Source organism: Eublepharis macularius, chromosome 3 (assembly GCF_028583425.1).
Source record: "Eublepharis macularius isolate TG4126 chromosome 3, MPM_Emac_v1.0, whole genome shotgun sequence".
Lineage (NCBI taxonomy): Eukaryota > Metazoa > Chordata > Lepidosauria > Squamata > Eublepharidae > Eublepharis > Eublepharis macularius.
Genome location: NC_072792.1, coordinates 178,341,894 through 178,356,249, shown reverse-complemented (window position 1 = coordinate 178,356,249; position 14,356 = coordinate 178,341,894). Strand labels below are relative to the sequence as shown.

At 46.4% G+C, this 14,356-nt stretch overlaps 1 protein-coding gene across 1 annotated transcript in view; it reads right to left on the bottom strand.

Moving 5' to 3' along the window:
• The window catches only part of GAB2 (GRB2 associated binding protein 2), a 206,953-nt gene continuing 192,597 nt past the window's right edge, over window positions 1-14,356 (bottom strand). Inside the window, exons 5-10 of the mRNA XM_054973128.1 lie at window positions 13,903-13,997; window positions 12,353-12,629; window positions 9,832-9,922; window positions 8,714-8,816; window positions 5,072-5,197; window positions 1-2,085 (exon numbers count right to left, since the gene is read on the bottom strand). Coding sequence (XP_054829103.1) covers window positions 1,945-2,085; window positions 5,072-5,197; window positions 8,714-8,816; window positions 9,832-9,922; window positions 12,353-12,629; window positions 13,903-13,997 — 833 coding nt within the window. The 3' untranslated portion in view covers window positions 1-1,944. The remainder of the gene's footprint in view (window positions 2,086-5,071; window positions 5,198-8,713; window positions 8,817-9,831; window positions 9,923-12,352; window positions 12,630-13,902; window positions 13,998-14,356) is intronic.

Below are 14,356 nucleotides of genomic sequence, written 5' to 3'. Positions count from 1 at the left end.
GTTCCACCACCTCTTTTCCCAGAAAAAAAGCCCTGCTTGCGGGTACTCCTCAGTCCTCTTCCCTGTGCCCCATCGTGACTCGCACCAGTAAGCAAGCCCAAACAACTGAACTCTTGACCGCTTGCCTGTATCGACTAACAGTGGCAAAATTTCGCTGTAATTCATCAAATTAAGTGACTTGGAGGGTCTTCCCACTTAGGAAGAGGGCACATCTGTTAGGGTTGCCAGCTCCAGGTTGGGAAATACCTGGAGATTTTCTGGCTGGAGCCTGGAGAGTGTGTGGTTTTGGGAGGGGAGTGACCTCAGTATAATGCCATAGAGTTCACCCTCCAAAGCAGCCACGGGAACAATTCTGGAGATCAGTTGTTATTCCAGATCTCCTGTCACCACCTGGAAGCTGGCAACCCTAGCAAAGAGGCATGTTAGGGAGTTACTACAGCTTTCTGTGCAGTTACTACATGCCATTCAGTGGGGAGGCATGAAGTTGCTATAGCAGAGTTACTAGAATTCTCTGCGCAATTAATACAATATATCATGGATGCGAGGGAAGTGGGGGAATACTACAGCTCTTAGCGTAGTTGCTGTTTCATGACTCCCCACTAGCCCACTGCTGTAGTAGCTCCCTGCCTTCCAGTCTTCTGGGTTGATACGCTCTGCCAAAGGGATGATGTATCTACCTGCAACTGAATTGCTCTTGTTTAAGCCACTGTCTCAACAGCGTTGCAGTGGTTAGTGAATGCAAGAGGCCCGCCCTTTCACATCCAGAAGCTAACCTTAAAGGTCATCACCAGACTGGCTTTAAACTAGTCTGCTGACATCTTGCGAAGCTAATTTTTTAAAAAATAGCTAACATCAAGATAAGAGGCAATTTCAAACACACTTACCCGAGCTGAAATGAATATTTGCAAATATCTGAGATGTCAAATGTTTCAGTTTTGCCAGTGAGATTTCAAAAGCGAGTTCCAATTAGCCTTGTGAAATTTTACTTAAACATTTGGACATTTTAGACGTTGTGGTCCTTCTTGCTGGTTTACAGAGATAGCCAGTATCCAACTGGCCACTCCGATCTAAGCAGATCTCTGCTCCAATCCAGCAGGGTTCCTCTTTATGTTCTCAAATAAGACACTGCATCAGCGGGCAGGACATCAAACACCATCAACTACTAAGTACAACTGCACACCAGCTATCAAATACCAAATTCAAACAGCACAGGATATCGGATACAGATATCAAATACTTGGGGATTTCAGCAAATCCGTTGGGGCATTCGGCGAATATCCAGCGAATATTCCACATCAACGTTTTGCAGAAGAGGGAAAATTCATTTCAGCTCATACACATACATTTTTCAGACGCTATGCAAATGAGCAATGATTGGTTCCCCCATCCACCCACCCCCACACGGGGCGCTTAAGTGCTTCAGGGTTAAGTACATCTGTGATTTGTAAAGAAAACAAAAGCTACGTAGACAAGAGCTTTGCTGGAAATCAAACATGGAGCTGATGGTGGGCCAGTTTGACCTGAAAAGATGGGGGTGAAAGAAGCACGAGGCTGAAATAGTTGCTCCATTGCAAAGGAAGGCTGGAATTTCACCAAAGTGGCATTAGTTTTGCTCCTAACAAGTGTGCATTACAGACAAAGGGAGACTCCAGCAGGTCGGAGGAGACTTCGGGGGAGACTGGAAAAGTAGACAGCATGCAGGGCGTCATGAATCCAAGTATTGCTACGATGAATTTCCCAGACGACGTAACCGATAACAGCAGGCGCCCTGGCACCGTGTACTCCGGTGAACAGTATTGGCCATGTCTCCCCCTGAAGATGCTTTGAAAAGAAGATTCCCTGTCCCGTCTTTGTAGAAGGAAGGTGGGAGGCCTAAAAATTGTTTCGTTTTGCCTTTCCAGAAGGCTTTCTCTCGACATTCTGGCCGACCACCTCCAGTGGTTCCTACTTGGCCACTTTGGCGGGTTCCGAAGACTGCCGGACGTCTGTCCATTCCTGCATGGTGCTTTGCAAGGCTTGCGTCTTCTCCTTGTCGACTTGCACGTAATCGACCTTCTCGTCCGAGGCAACTGACGACGTGGAGGGCTGCTCGGAGTGGGGGAAAGCAAAGAACTGTTACTCAGACGTACACTGGCAGCCACATCCCAAACAGTTCAAGCCAAAGATGGAAGTAATTGGAATACTAGAAGGGGATATGGAAGGTTAATTGCAAGAATCTCTGACTACTGTGCTCTTTGAAAAAGAACTTTGGAAACGGACCTTACAAGGATCTGGACCGTCCGTTAGAGAACTCAGTCACAGAGTTTACAACGTATATTGGAAGGACATAGGTCTACCCATGAGCTGTGACACCCACAGTGTCTGGAATCATTCTTGGACTGCACCTATATTGTGACTGTATATTATAATTGTTAACAAGGCAATTTAAACCCTGTATAGGAAAAGTAGTGTCATAGGATGCCTGACCAGTAAATGCACTTTAATTGTAATAATTATAGCACTTGGAGCACGTGACACTTTAATAGAATAATTACAGGACGTCTGAAATGCCTATATGATTGAGGTTGAGGGGGAGTGCAATATGTGGTACAGTTCTTGAATGTGCTAAGAGAGATAATTTGAAATACAAGTTGTTTAATATACCCCTTATATATTGGTGAATAAATAATTCTGGAAACAATATTACACGCTTTATTGTTGATTGTGGAGGCATTATAGTACACGGGAATTTTTTTCTTTTTTTTCTTGTCTGATAGCAGTATTACCGTGTTGCTCTATATTTTGGGGCAAGCCAAAGATTGGGCTGTTTCAAATCAATGAGTGCAATCCAGCCTCTTTCGCTTGCTGGCCTCCATCCCCCGCCCCCCCCTCATTTCCCAGCAACTCAAGCACAGAGCAGGTGTTGAATCAGAGGTGTGGGGTGGGAACACAATCATTGCCCCACTCCTCAACTCTGGTCAGAAAATGAACTGCAAAAAGAAAGAACAGCAAGGAATCCTAGCAACTCCTACAGGGCAACTTGGGTGCTTCCTGACCTCCTATAGAGGCTTCCTGGCTGGTATGAACTAAAAGGAGAATCTGCCCTTATCTCTGGATATCTAACTAGCACATTAAAAGAGGAGTCCAGTGGCAGCTTAAAGACTTACATTTACAGCGCAATCTTAAGCAGAGTTACTCCATTTTAAGCCCATTTATTTCAATAGGCTTAGAATGGAGTAACTCACTTTAGGACTGCGCTGTTCGTCCAGCATACGCTTTCATGAGTCGGAAGCTCACTTCATCAGATACAATGAAGGGCTCAATCATCAGGCAAATACATTTAATGGAGTGAGCTCCGCCTCATAAAAGCTCAATTTGGTTAGTCTTTAATGTGCCTGTTTCACTTTGCTGCTACGGACTAATACGGCTACCCTCTTTGAATTAATTATCCCATTTTGATCCTGCCCTTCCGCCAACAAGCTTGTGGCTCTTCTCCATTTCATCTTCACAACAACCTTTTGAGTAGGTCAAATTGAAAGACAGTGACTGGCTGGAGGTCACCCACTGAGCTTTATGAATGGCAAAGGGATTTGAACTCAGCTCTCCAAATTCTTAGTCCACCGCTGTCACCACTACACCACGGTGGCTATGATGCCGCTCTACCTCCACAAAAGCCATTTTGCTTTCCTACATCCATTGCCTCTAAGTCCCACCAGCAGTACCTTTTCCTAGATTCTTGCTGTGGGATTTTCCTAGATTCCCTATTTATTTAGGTACTTTATATGCTGCCTCTCCAGAGACCTATCGCAATAGCATAAATCTAAGGTGTTCATCTAACAGGGGCTGTTTCCACACGACTTACCTTCCTCTGGAACATCGAGAAAAACACGCGGAAGATAACGTCTTCTTGCATGAAATTGTGACAGGAAGACGCGATGTTGCACAAAACTCCCAGATGATATCATCTTCCTGGCGTGATTTTGCGCAAGAAGACGCTATCTTCTGCGTGTTTTTCGCGACGTTCCGGAGGAAGGTAAGTTGTGTGGAAATGGCCAGGGATAACTGATAATACATATAACAAAATAATTCCTAGTTTCCAATTCTTGGGCATCCTATATTGTAACCAAGAGAAAACAAGAAGGGTGTCTGGGCACAGTCTGCTCACAACAGCCGTCTTTTACTACGTGTTCCCCAGCAATTAGTCTTCCCAGGTCCGCTGCCTCTAAACCTGGAAGTTCTGTTTAGCTATGAGCCAAGCCACAAGTGACGCCTGACACAGGTTGGACACTTGTCAGCTTACCTCAAGTTTTGATGGGAAATATAGGCATCCTGGTTTTACAGCTTGGCTCTCCATTACAGCTGCAAGGCCAGGATGCCTACATTTCCCATCAAAACTTGAGGGAAGCTGACAAGAGTCCAACCTGTGTCAGGCGTCACTTGTGGCTTGGCTCTATGACATGACGAAGTCTCTCTCTAAATGAGATGAATTAGACGAGGACGCTCAAGTGAAGGGAGGCGCAATGTTATCTGGGAAGCCAAGATCTAAAAGGCAAATTGGAAGGCTTTGCTAATTTCCCTCTCTACACAGCCTGCAAATATCACTCCTCGGGGGGTTTGTTTATTTCCTCTTTGGCTCCCAGAAGAGGTGGTGAAACTGACAGAGCCTTCCGGGAGGTGAAGAGGAAATAAACCCCCTGAGGAGTGATATTTGCAGGCTCTGTAAAGAGGGGAAATTGACAAAGCCTTCTGATCTGTCTTTTAGAGAGACTCTAAGCTGCTACTAGTCAAACTTTTAGAATAAAAGTGGCTTGGGGTGGGAAACAGCAGTGCCTCATCCCCCTACACCACAGTACCCAGAAGTATCAGGTCCCCACAGTGTTTTTTAAATTAAAATCCAGGCTCTAAAATGGTGCTGCGCCGCTGTGGCGGACTTGAGGGCGCCGTATCGTCTACCTTGGCCCTTACTCACTCGACTTCTGAAAAATCAGCTATGGGAAAAGAGTTGCTTGAATTGGAGGACCGAGTGGGAGAACCTGGGAAATGGCTTCAGTCTGTTCGGTTACAAAGCCAAGATTTTAGGGGAGAGCCGTACCTTTCTGTGTGGACCAGGTGAGCTTGGTTGGAAGTCCAGAGCCAGGTAATCCACGCTGCCTGTGCTCTTCTTTGTGGCTGGGCTGTTTGTGCCACTGGGAATGGGAGAGGCAGAGACTGGGTTTTGCTAAGGAGAGGAAAAGGCCAAGACAATTAGCAAAATGAACAGGAAAAGTGTTTTCCAGGTGAGGGGCTCAAAGCGGTACCTACTCCATGAGTTTGTATCATTTCCATCATTTCATTGCATGCCACCACCAGTACTGTCTATAGTTAACAGAACACTGTAAAAGCTAACTACAAACAATCAAAAAATTGTTAAGAGTATTTAAATAAATATATGTATTTTTTGGTGAAGTGCAAGAAGGAATAAATATATATGATTTAAATAAATATAACTGTTTTTATACAATAATTTTCAAAAAACAATTCACATTTCCACAAGTCTCATTTACAGTACAAGATAGACAGGTACAAAAAAAAATCTATCCTAAATAGCAGAGAAACACAAGCCTCTCTAAGTAACCTTACAGTGGCAGGAAACTTTACTTATTTTAAAGTGCTAGTTCCAGTGTGCCCATTCATAAATAAATATCATAAATAATAAACATTTGATGCAATCCTGCTAACTAAGAAATAATCCAGGGGGGTCCCAGAATCACATGAAAAAGCCCCAGTCCATCTAGGACTACTTACAAGTGTCCGGCTGTAGTCTCGTTTCCAGAGATCTTTTTCAGAGTAGTCAACTCAAGACAATGGATTATCTCATGTTCACATTAATTCCTGCCTTCTAAGTCCCAATGAAGAACCATAATAATTGAAAGAGTCCTGCCGCCTATTTAGTGACTCAGAGCCAAGCTACAAGTAAGGAATGACACTTGAACGGCAAGTGAACAGACTCACGTGTATTCTTCCCTGTTCACTCGTGCTCCACTTGATCATTACGTGATCAAGTGGAGCACAAGTGAACAGGGAGGAATACACGTGAGTCTGTTCACTTGCCGTTCAAGTGTCATTCGTCACTTGTAGCTTGGCTCTCATTCCATGGGGTACGCATGTAGGAACATGGTTCTTTCCTACCCTCCCCTTTCCCTCTAAGTCCTCCAAAACACTAATGCTGGAGCTGCTGCAGGATCCATGTGAACAACCAGAAACGGAACCTAGGGGGTGTCTGCAGCAAGAAGCGGGAACCAGGAGAAATGGTTCTCCTCTTCCATCACCAGAACGTCTGCTGATGCAAGAACAGTGTTGGCCTGGTGACCGCACACATTCTCATCACCCATGCATGTCCAGCAACCTCCAGAATCAGACTTTGGAGATATCAGCCGGCTCCTGGGAGGAGGGGGAGGGTTTGAAGGAACCCCATCTTCACATGCACACACTATAGGATCCAAGTCAGTTTTTCTTTCATCTCTCCTCCGTCTACTGCCAATTAATTCCACTGTTTGACGAGGAGAAAAATCTTTATCCACTTCCTTGACTCCATTGCCTAGCTTTGTAACCTTCCATTGTCTTTTTCTTAATCTGAAAGGTTCAAATAGGTTAACAGTTACTCCTTCAGAAGACGCAGGGCTAAGAGCCAAGCTACAAGTGACGCCTGACACAGGTTGGACACTTGTCAGCTCCCCTCAAGTTTTGATGGGAAATGTAGGCGTCCTGGTCTTGCAGCTGTAATGGAGAGCCAAGCTGTAAAACCAGGACGCCTACATTTCCCATCAAAACTTGAGGGAAGCTGACAAGTGTCCAACCTGTGTCAGGCGTCACTTGTAGCTTGGCTCTCAGAAAGATCTGGGATTAGGATCTCCCCACCTCAACCTAGCTAACTAGCTGCTCTGAAGATCAGGAAAGGGTCACTGGGTAAGAGGTTGCTGGATTCTTTCCGCCCATGACACCCCTCCAAAAGCTGCAAGGAGATACCTCTTTTCCTCCACGAAGAGCTAATTACAGCTTCGTAAGAGCACTGCAAACAGAACTGCAGTTCTTATCATTTGGTTTACCACTGACAGTGAATGAATTCACACACTCGTGTGTTCATGGACTGATGAACAAGGAGCGATGGCTTTCACATATGAAAGAGCCCCTTGGATCGGATCCCAGAAAAAGAGCTTCTGTATCTTCCCACCTCCCCTTGAACCCAATACCTTGCAATGGAGCCGTTTCAAATGCCCCGGGGGATCTGATCAGCAAATGAAGAGATATCTAAGGATGGGTGGCAACAGCCCCTTATTTGTATTTACAGCATTTAGAAAATAGCCGTGACACCTCTTCAGAGAACCCGCCCATGGTAGCTTAGAAAATAAAACGATAAAACCGAAAAAAGCATAAAAATAATTAAAAATTAAAAACCCAGCATTTAAAACAACATAGAACATCGGACAACTTACGAATCTCATAAAACTGATCTTAGGATAGAAGTGGACTATCAAAAATAGTTTAAAAACATCATCCCCTTTATTAAAAGAGATGTTTGGACGTGATACCAAAAAAGGGAGTAGGGTAGGCACCAGGTGAAGGGAAGGGCATTCCACAGGCAAGATGCCACCACTGAAAAAGCCCTGTCTCTAGCTGTTACCCCATTCGCCTTTGGAGGCAGGGATTCAGAGTTAAGCTACAAGAGATGAATTACACAAGAAGGAGCATGTGAAAGGAGTTACAATGTTAGCCGGGAAGCTGAGTTTTAAGAGATCGGAAGGCTTTATCAATTTCTCCTCTCTAGAGAGCCAGGGAGATTGCTGCTCAGAGGGTTATTTCCTCTTCGCCTCTTAGAAGGGAAGGTGAAACGGACAGAGCCTTCAGGGGGCAAAGAGGAAATTAACAAACCCTCTGAGCAGCAATCTCTGAGGAGCTCTGTAGAGAGGGGAAATTGACAAAGCCTTCCAATCTCTTTTAAAACTCAGCTTCCCGGCTAACATTGCAACTCCCTTCACATGCTCCTTCTCGTGTAATTCGTCTCTTGTAGCTTGGCTCTCCGACAGCAGGGTTTGTGAGGTTTGACCTTAACGAATGAGTTTGAGCCTTTAAATGGGGTTCTGCTTTGCAGAAAAGATGCATGTTTCAGGGGAGACAGAGGATGTGGAATGCACCCTTAAAAGGGACTGTGGGAATCTGGGAGAACTGGATTCATGTTGCTATCTTGTTCCTTATGTGCCACAGACCTTAATGTGGATTTTAAAATACCCACTGGAAATGGCTTCTAAAAGTCTCTCTACAGGAGACCTCTTTCATGAGAATACTCAAGTGTAGGGAGGCACAATGTTAGCTGGGAAGCATAGTTTTAAAAAATAGAGCCGAAAGCTCTGTCAGTTTCACTTCCCTACACAGAGTTGGTGGAGATGGCTCCTCAGAGCATTTGTTAATTTCATCTTCACCTCCCCGCAGGCTTTGTCAATTTCACCTCCCCTTCTGGGAGGTGAAGATGAAATTAACAAACCTTCTGAGGAGCAATCTCTGCCGGCTCTGTGTAGAGAGGAGAAACTATGCTTCCCAGCTAACATTGCGTCTCCCTACAATTGAGCATTCTTGTGTAAGATGTCTTGTGTAGAGAGACTCTCAGAGACGGCCTGGTCAGTCCACAACAAACACCATCTGTACAAGGGGAAAAAACAGTCTCGGGAGAGGAACATAGACATGCGCAGGTGGGACATACCATGGCGACGTAATTCTCCTCACTGTCTCCTGAGTCCGTGCTGGTGATGCTCTGAGTGGAGATGGGGCGACAGTATGGAGAAAAGTTGGAGTTGAAAGCTTGGCTGGAAGGAGAGTTTGAGAGAGACAGAACAGGGCTGGGATTACTGGGAGTCACCAGATGGCTTCAGTGTTAAAGAGGGATTTGCAAAGCAGGATGCCGTGGCTGGTCTGGACCACAGCCTATATCTCTCTGTTGGGCTTAACACGCACTCCCTGGCCGAGGACAAACCAACCAACCAACCAACCAACCCAATCAGCCAACCAAACCAGCCAAAAAATCAACCAACTAAACCAACCAACGAACCAAACCAAACCAGCCAAGAAATCAACCACCCACCCACCCAATCAACCAACTAACCAACCAAACCAGCCAACAAACCCACCCACCCACCCACCCACGCTCAGATGGCTGCAGTGCTGAAGAGGTCCCTATTCACCAACCCCGAAGAGGAGAGGCTCGGACAGTGGAGCAGTTACGTAATTTGACATTTGGGACTTAATGGTGATTATGGGCACCCCCCCCCCGCAAATAAGGGGAAACTACAGACAGTTTTTGGACCTCCCCTCATTGTAGGTAAAGGTAGTCTTCTGTGCAAGCACCGAGTCATTACTGACCCATGGGGGGACGTCGCATCACGACGTTTTCTTGGCAGACTTTTTTTCATGGGATGGTTTGCCACTGCCTTCCCCAGTCATCTACGCTTTACCCCCAGGAAACTGGGTACTCATTTTACCGACCTCGGAAGGATGGAAGGCTGAGTCATCCTTGAGCCGGCTATCTGAACCCAGCTTCTGCCAGGATCAAACTCAGGTCGTGAGCAGAGCTTGGGCTGCAGTACTGCAGCTTACCACTCTGCGCCACGGGGCTCTTCCCCTCGTTGTAGTCTCTCCAAAATCCAGTTTGGGAAAGATCACAGCAAAGTGGGGTGAAACATGGAAAGGGGACAAACAAAGGACAACGTCACGTGGGTGCTCCCAGAAACAGGAATGAAGCCAAAGTGGAGCAACATGTCTGTGCGGAAGCAAGCAGCCAATGCAAAGCGGGTTTTTTTGGTTTCTATTTTAAATCACACTCACCCAGGCCTGGACCAGGATTTCGTGACTGGCGATTTGAACGGAAGCTCGTCAATAACGGTGTTGTTTCTCAAGTCCAGCGGTGTCGGCTTTGCTGAAGCGGAAAGAGATCTAGGTTAGGGCTGAGCTATCGTTGAATGGCGTTTCTTACCAGGCGTTGCACAAAATTGTCAGGTTTTTGCATGCAAGTCGCTGATGGCTCAGAAAGTGGATTTTGATTCTGATGCAGGCAGATTACTGAGACGATGGATACGATAAATATTAAAAGTATCCTCCTCATCATGTTTAATAATATCAGAAGAGCCCTGCTGGATCAGACCAGAAGACTGTCTAGTCCAGCATTCTGTTCCCTGTGTCAGAACTGTGGCTAAATAATAGTTGTATCCAGACTACCTTCTGCAATCAGACAAGAGTCCGTTGTTTTCAAAAGATTTACTGAAAGAAGCAACCATTATAGTCCACTGGCCCAGATGCAATATCTGGGCTGGTACACGTGTATTGTTACGAATGAAAGGCAAAGAATACAGTACAAAGTATTAAGACTCAGTAGGCCCAGCCTCCCCCCACAGTTCTCAAAACAATCCCTTTGAAGCTGAGAAAGTGAAAGTTTCCCAGGACTGGAAAAGCTGTAGCCGAAACATTCCTCCTGAGAGAGATAGCTGCTAGGGAACATCTTGGCACCTGTGAAGAAAGCACTCAGAACACTAAGAGAATTAAAATGGAGTCTCTTTGGTTACAATACATAGGGAAGCAATCTGAACCTGACACCCTGACAGCCAGACAGTTGTATCCGTGAAGCCCCCCAGTGGGGCATAAAGTCAAGAGCCTGTTGCCTTTGAACCAGGTTGTGTCACAATAATAACCCTACACAACATTTGTTAAAATAGAGAACCGGATGGAAGAGTGGTTAGGGTGTAGGACTGAGACCCAGGTTCGAACCATGGACCCTCAGCTTAGCCTACCTCACTTGGTTATTAAGAGGACAAAATGGGGGAAGGAGGCTGTATATTGTCACGGAAGAAATATAGAATAGGTAGATAATCCCAGTTTGGTGTAGTGGTTAAGAGCGTGGGACTCTAATCTGGAGAGCTGGGTTTGGTGCCTCACTCCTCCACTTGAAGCCAGCTGGGTGACCTTGGGCTAGTCACAGCTCTCTCAGAGCTCTCTCAGCCCCACCCACCTCACACGGTGTTTGTTGTGGGGATAATAATGACATACTTTGTAAACCGCTCTGAGTGGGCATTAAGTTGTCCTGAAGGGCGGAATATAAATCAAATGTTATTATTATTATTATTATTATTAAATGTGGCCACAATTCAACACAGAAGGAGGGAGGAAGAGCCTACAAAGCCCCCTGGGATCTTTTACCATAAGCATGGATGGCTGCTCTTGATTAGAGCCAAAAACAGGCATTACAACAGGCACGTATCTGCTGCCTAAAACAGCAGCCCTGCGTCCCCTTCCTTCTCATTGCAACGCATCCCAACACGAAACATAAAATGTGATACCCAAATTTCTCTAAGCCACCCTTTTCAATTTATCGGCGACTGCTTATGAAGGCTGTGAATGCTCGTGTCATTAACAGATGCTACCAGGGAGGGGGAAGAGCAAGATGCAGGGATGCCATCTTCAGAGGCAGCCCTGTGTTTGCCATAAGCTCTAGTTATGGCCTCCTGCCAGGAGCTTTCACTTGGTAGTGCAGATCCATTATGTGGTTTCTCAGGTTTCCCATGCTAACGGATGACCCACGCAGCTTGTATGTGAAATAGTAAACAGGAAACAACTATACCCTACAGTTAATATAATACAGCAAAATATATCAACAGAACAGAGTATGATAAAGGCCAAGAGCAGAACAGAGTTGAACAGTGGTTCATAGTGGTCAGAGTGTCAGATCAGGATCCAGGAGGCCCAGATTCAAACCTCCATTCTGCCATGGAAACTGGCTCGGTGTCCTTGGGCCAACCGCACACTCTCAGCCTACCCTATCGCACAGAGTTGTTGTGAGGAGAAAATGCAGGAGAGGAGAACGACGCACGGCGCTTTGGGCCTCCACTGTGGGAAAAGGTGGTGTGTGAATGAGGTAAAATCAGGGCTTTTTTTCTGGGAAAAGAGGTGGTGGAACTCAGTGGGTTGCCCTTGGAGAAAATCATCACATGGCTGGTGGCCCCGCCCCCTGATCTCCAGACAGAGGGGAGTGTAGATTGACCTCCGCGCCGCTCAGTGGCACGGAGGGCCATCTAAGCTCCCCTCTGTCTGGAGATCAGGGGGCGGGGCCACCAGCCATGTGACCATTTTCAAGAGGTTCCGGAACTCTGTTCCACTGCGTTCCTGCTGAAAAAAAGCCCTGGGTAAAATAAAGCAAACCAATAAATAAAGCAGACACTAGCAAATCAGTCGTTTTGGGCGTCATCCCAGGATTAAACTCTACCTGTGACAGCCGCTGTGGAACTGTCCCCTTCTGTTTAATCTGAATGAGAGAAGTGACGGTTATGGAGTGTGTGGAAGGCCAGTCGGGTCTTACCTTTGCGGTCAGGTTTGAGGTTGCGGTTGACTGGCGGGGGCTGGATCTCGCTCATCCGCCTGAGAGGCTGTGAGCTGGCGCTCCCTTTATGAATTGGGAAGGTGGAAGAGGCCATCCCCATCAGGTCGAGGTGATGTGGCCCAGGGCTCATGGGGATGTAGGAAGAGTTGTCGTTGGATCTCTCGGTGTTCAGCAAGATCGAGGAGCCGGGGTTCATGTGGACGTAGTTGTCCTCAGAGTCCGCACTGTGAGAGCGAGCCACTGTGCCTTTGTTTTGCTGGGAAGGGAAGAGAAGGCAAAATTTGAATCACGGCTGGGGCTGGTGAAAAGGCCACAAAGAACCCAGGCTTTGTTCCTGAGGTGAGCGGGCTCTTCAGAACTGGTGCAAACGAGTGTCCTGTAAATCTTCATTTTAAGGTATTTTTAAATGCAACTTTCTAGTCCTTAGGCTCCAGATAAAAGCCTGAAACAGCATGGGCAGTGCCTCTTGAGGCAGTACAGCTGGCCAAAGGGGTGTGTGTGTGTGTGTGTGTGTGTGTGTGTGTGTGGGAGGGGATGGAAAAGAATTTCCCAGAGGTGCTGTCTGTCTCACAGGTCTTTCTAAAAGGTAAAGGTAGTCCCCTGTGCAAGCATCGAGTCATTACTGACCAATGGGGGGACGTCGCATCACGACGTTTTCTTGGCAGACTTTTTACGGGGTGGTTTGCCATTGCCTTCCTCAGTCCTCTACACTTTACCCCCAGGAAACTGGGTACTCATTTTACCAACATCAGAAGGATGGAAGGCTGAGTCAACCTTGAGCCGGATACGTGAACCCAGCGTCCACTGGGATCGAACTCAGGTCTTTCTAGTTGTCCCTTTAACATCAGTTTGATTTGCAGTCAACACCAGTTGATGCCATTTACCTCCATACCATGCAATCTTCAATTGCCCATCTACTCTTGTCAATATATCTAACAGACTAAGAGTCCCTCTATACAAGACATCTTGAATCTACTGCCCATCACCTTCACGGGATACCCCCGAATCCTAGTATTTTGGGAGAGGGAGAAAAGGTTCTCTCTGTCCAGTCTCTCTGCCCCGTCCATAAACTGATAACTCTCTCATCCTATTCCCCCATGCACTATAATCACTTCTTTTTAAAACTGAAAATCCCACACTCTTCCACGTACCTATTCATGTTGCAAGGCACATTCTATATCAGGCAAGGACTGCAGGCAGGATCTAACCCCCCCTCCCCCGAGTAACACTATATGCCCCTGCTTGTCCCTACCAATATTCTCTAACGCAGTGGTCCCCCCAACCTGGGGACTACAGACTCCTAGGAGGCTGTGAAGTTATTGCACACTAAACATTGTAGTTTTGATCTTTCCCCACCCCCTAATCAATGGACACTAACCGTACAACCACTATCCTGTTGTGGGTCCAAAAATGGTTTGATGCGAAGGTTCTCAGAAAGGCTGGGAACCACTGCTCTAAACGGTTTGCCGGGCAGAGAGTGAACCGAATGAACAAGGGAACAAGGAGCATCTCATAAGCATCAAACTTACCAGGTACGAGTTGAGCCCGACATTCACAGACTCCGTTGACGGGACCGTGCTGTTGTTGCTGTGTTGGGGATATTCGTAGGTTTCACAAGAGGAAGCTGAAATTGATGATGTTGAAATTACGGTTAATGAACGGCAAACGGACTTACCTAGACCATCAATTCAGTAGGTGCCCCTGGTGATTCTGGGGCGACAGACCAGCGTGAATCAAAGCATGGATTATAGGAGGGTTCGGATGCGCTTGTACAGCACAAAGCATTCTGTTTCTAAGCACAGCTCAGAGAGCAATACAAGGAAACTGATTGAAGCCCACAGGCTTCTCTTCCATCAGCATCCAGCTGCCTGTCTCCCCCATAGCAGGAGATGTAATTTACAGAAGCAATTTATTCTTTGGATACTCTGTATAAGGAATGGCCAACTAAAGTTTTGGCCCCTGAGGAAATTTTAGCTGATCCCG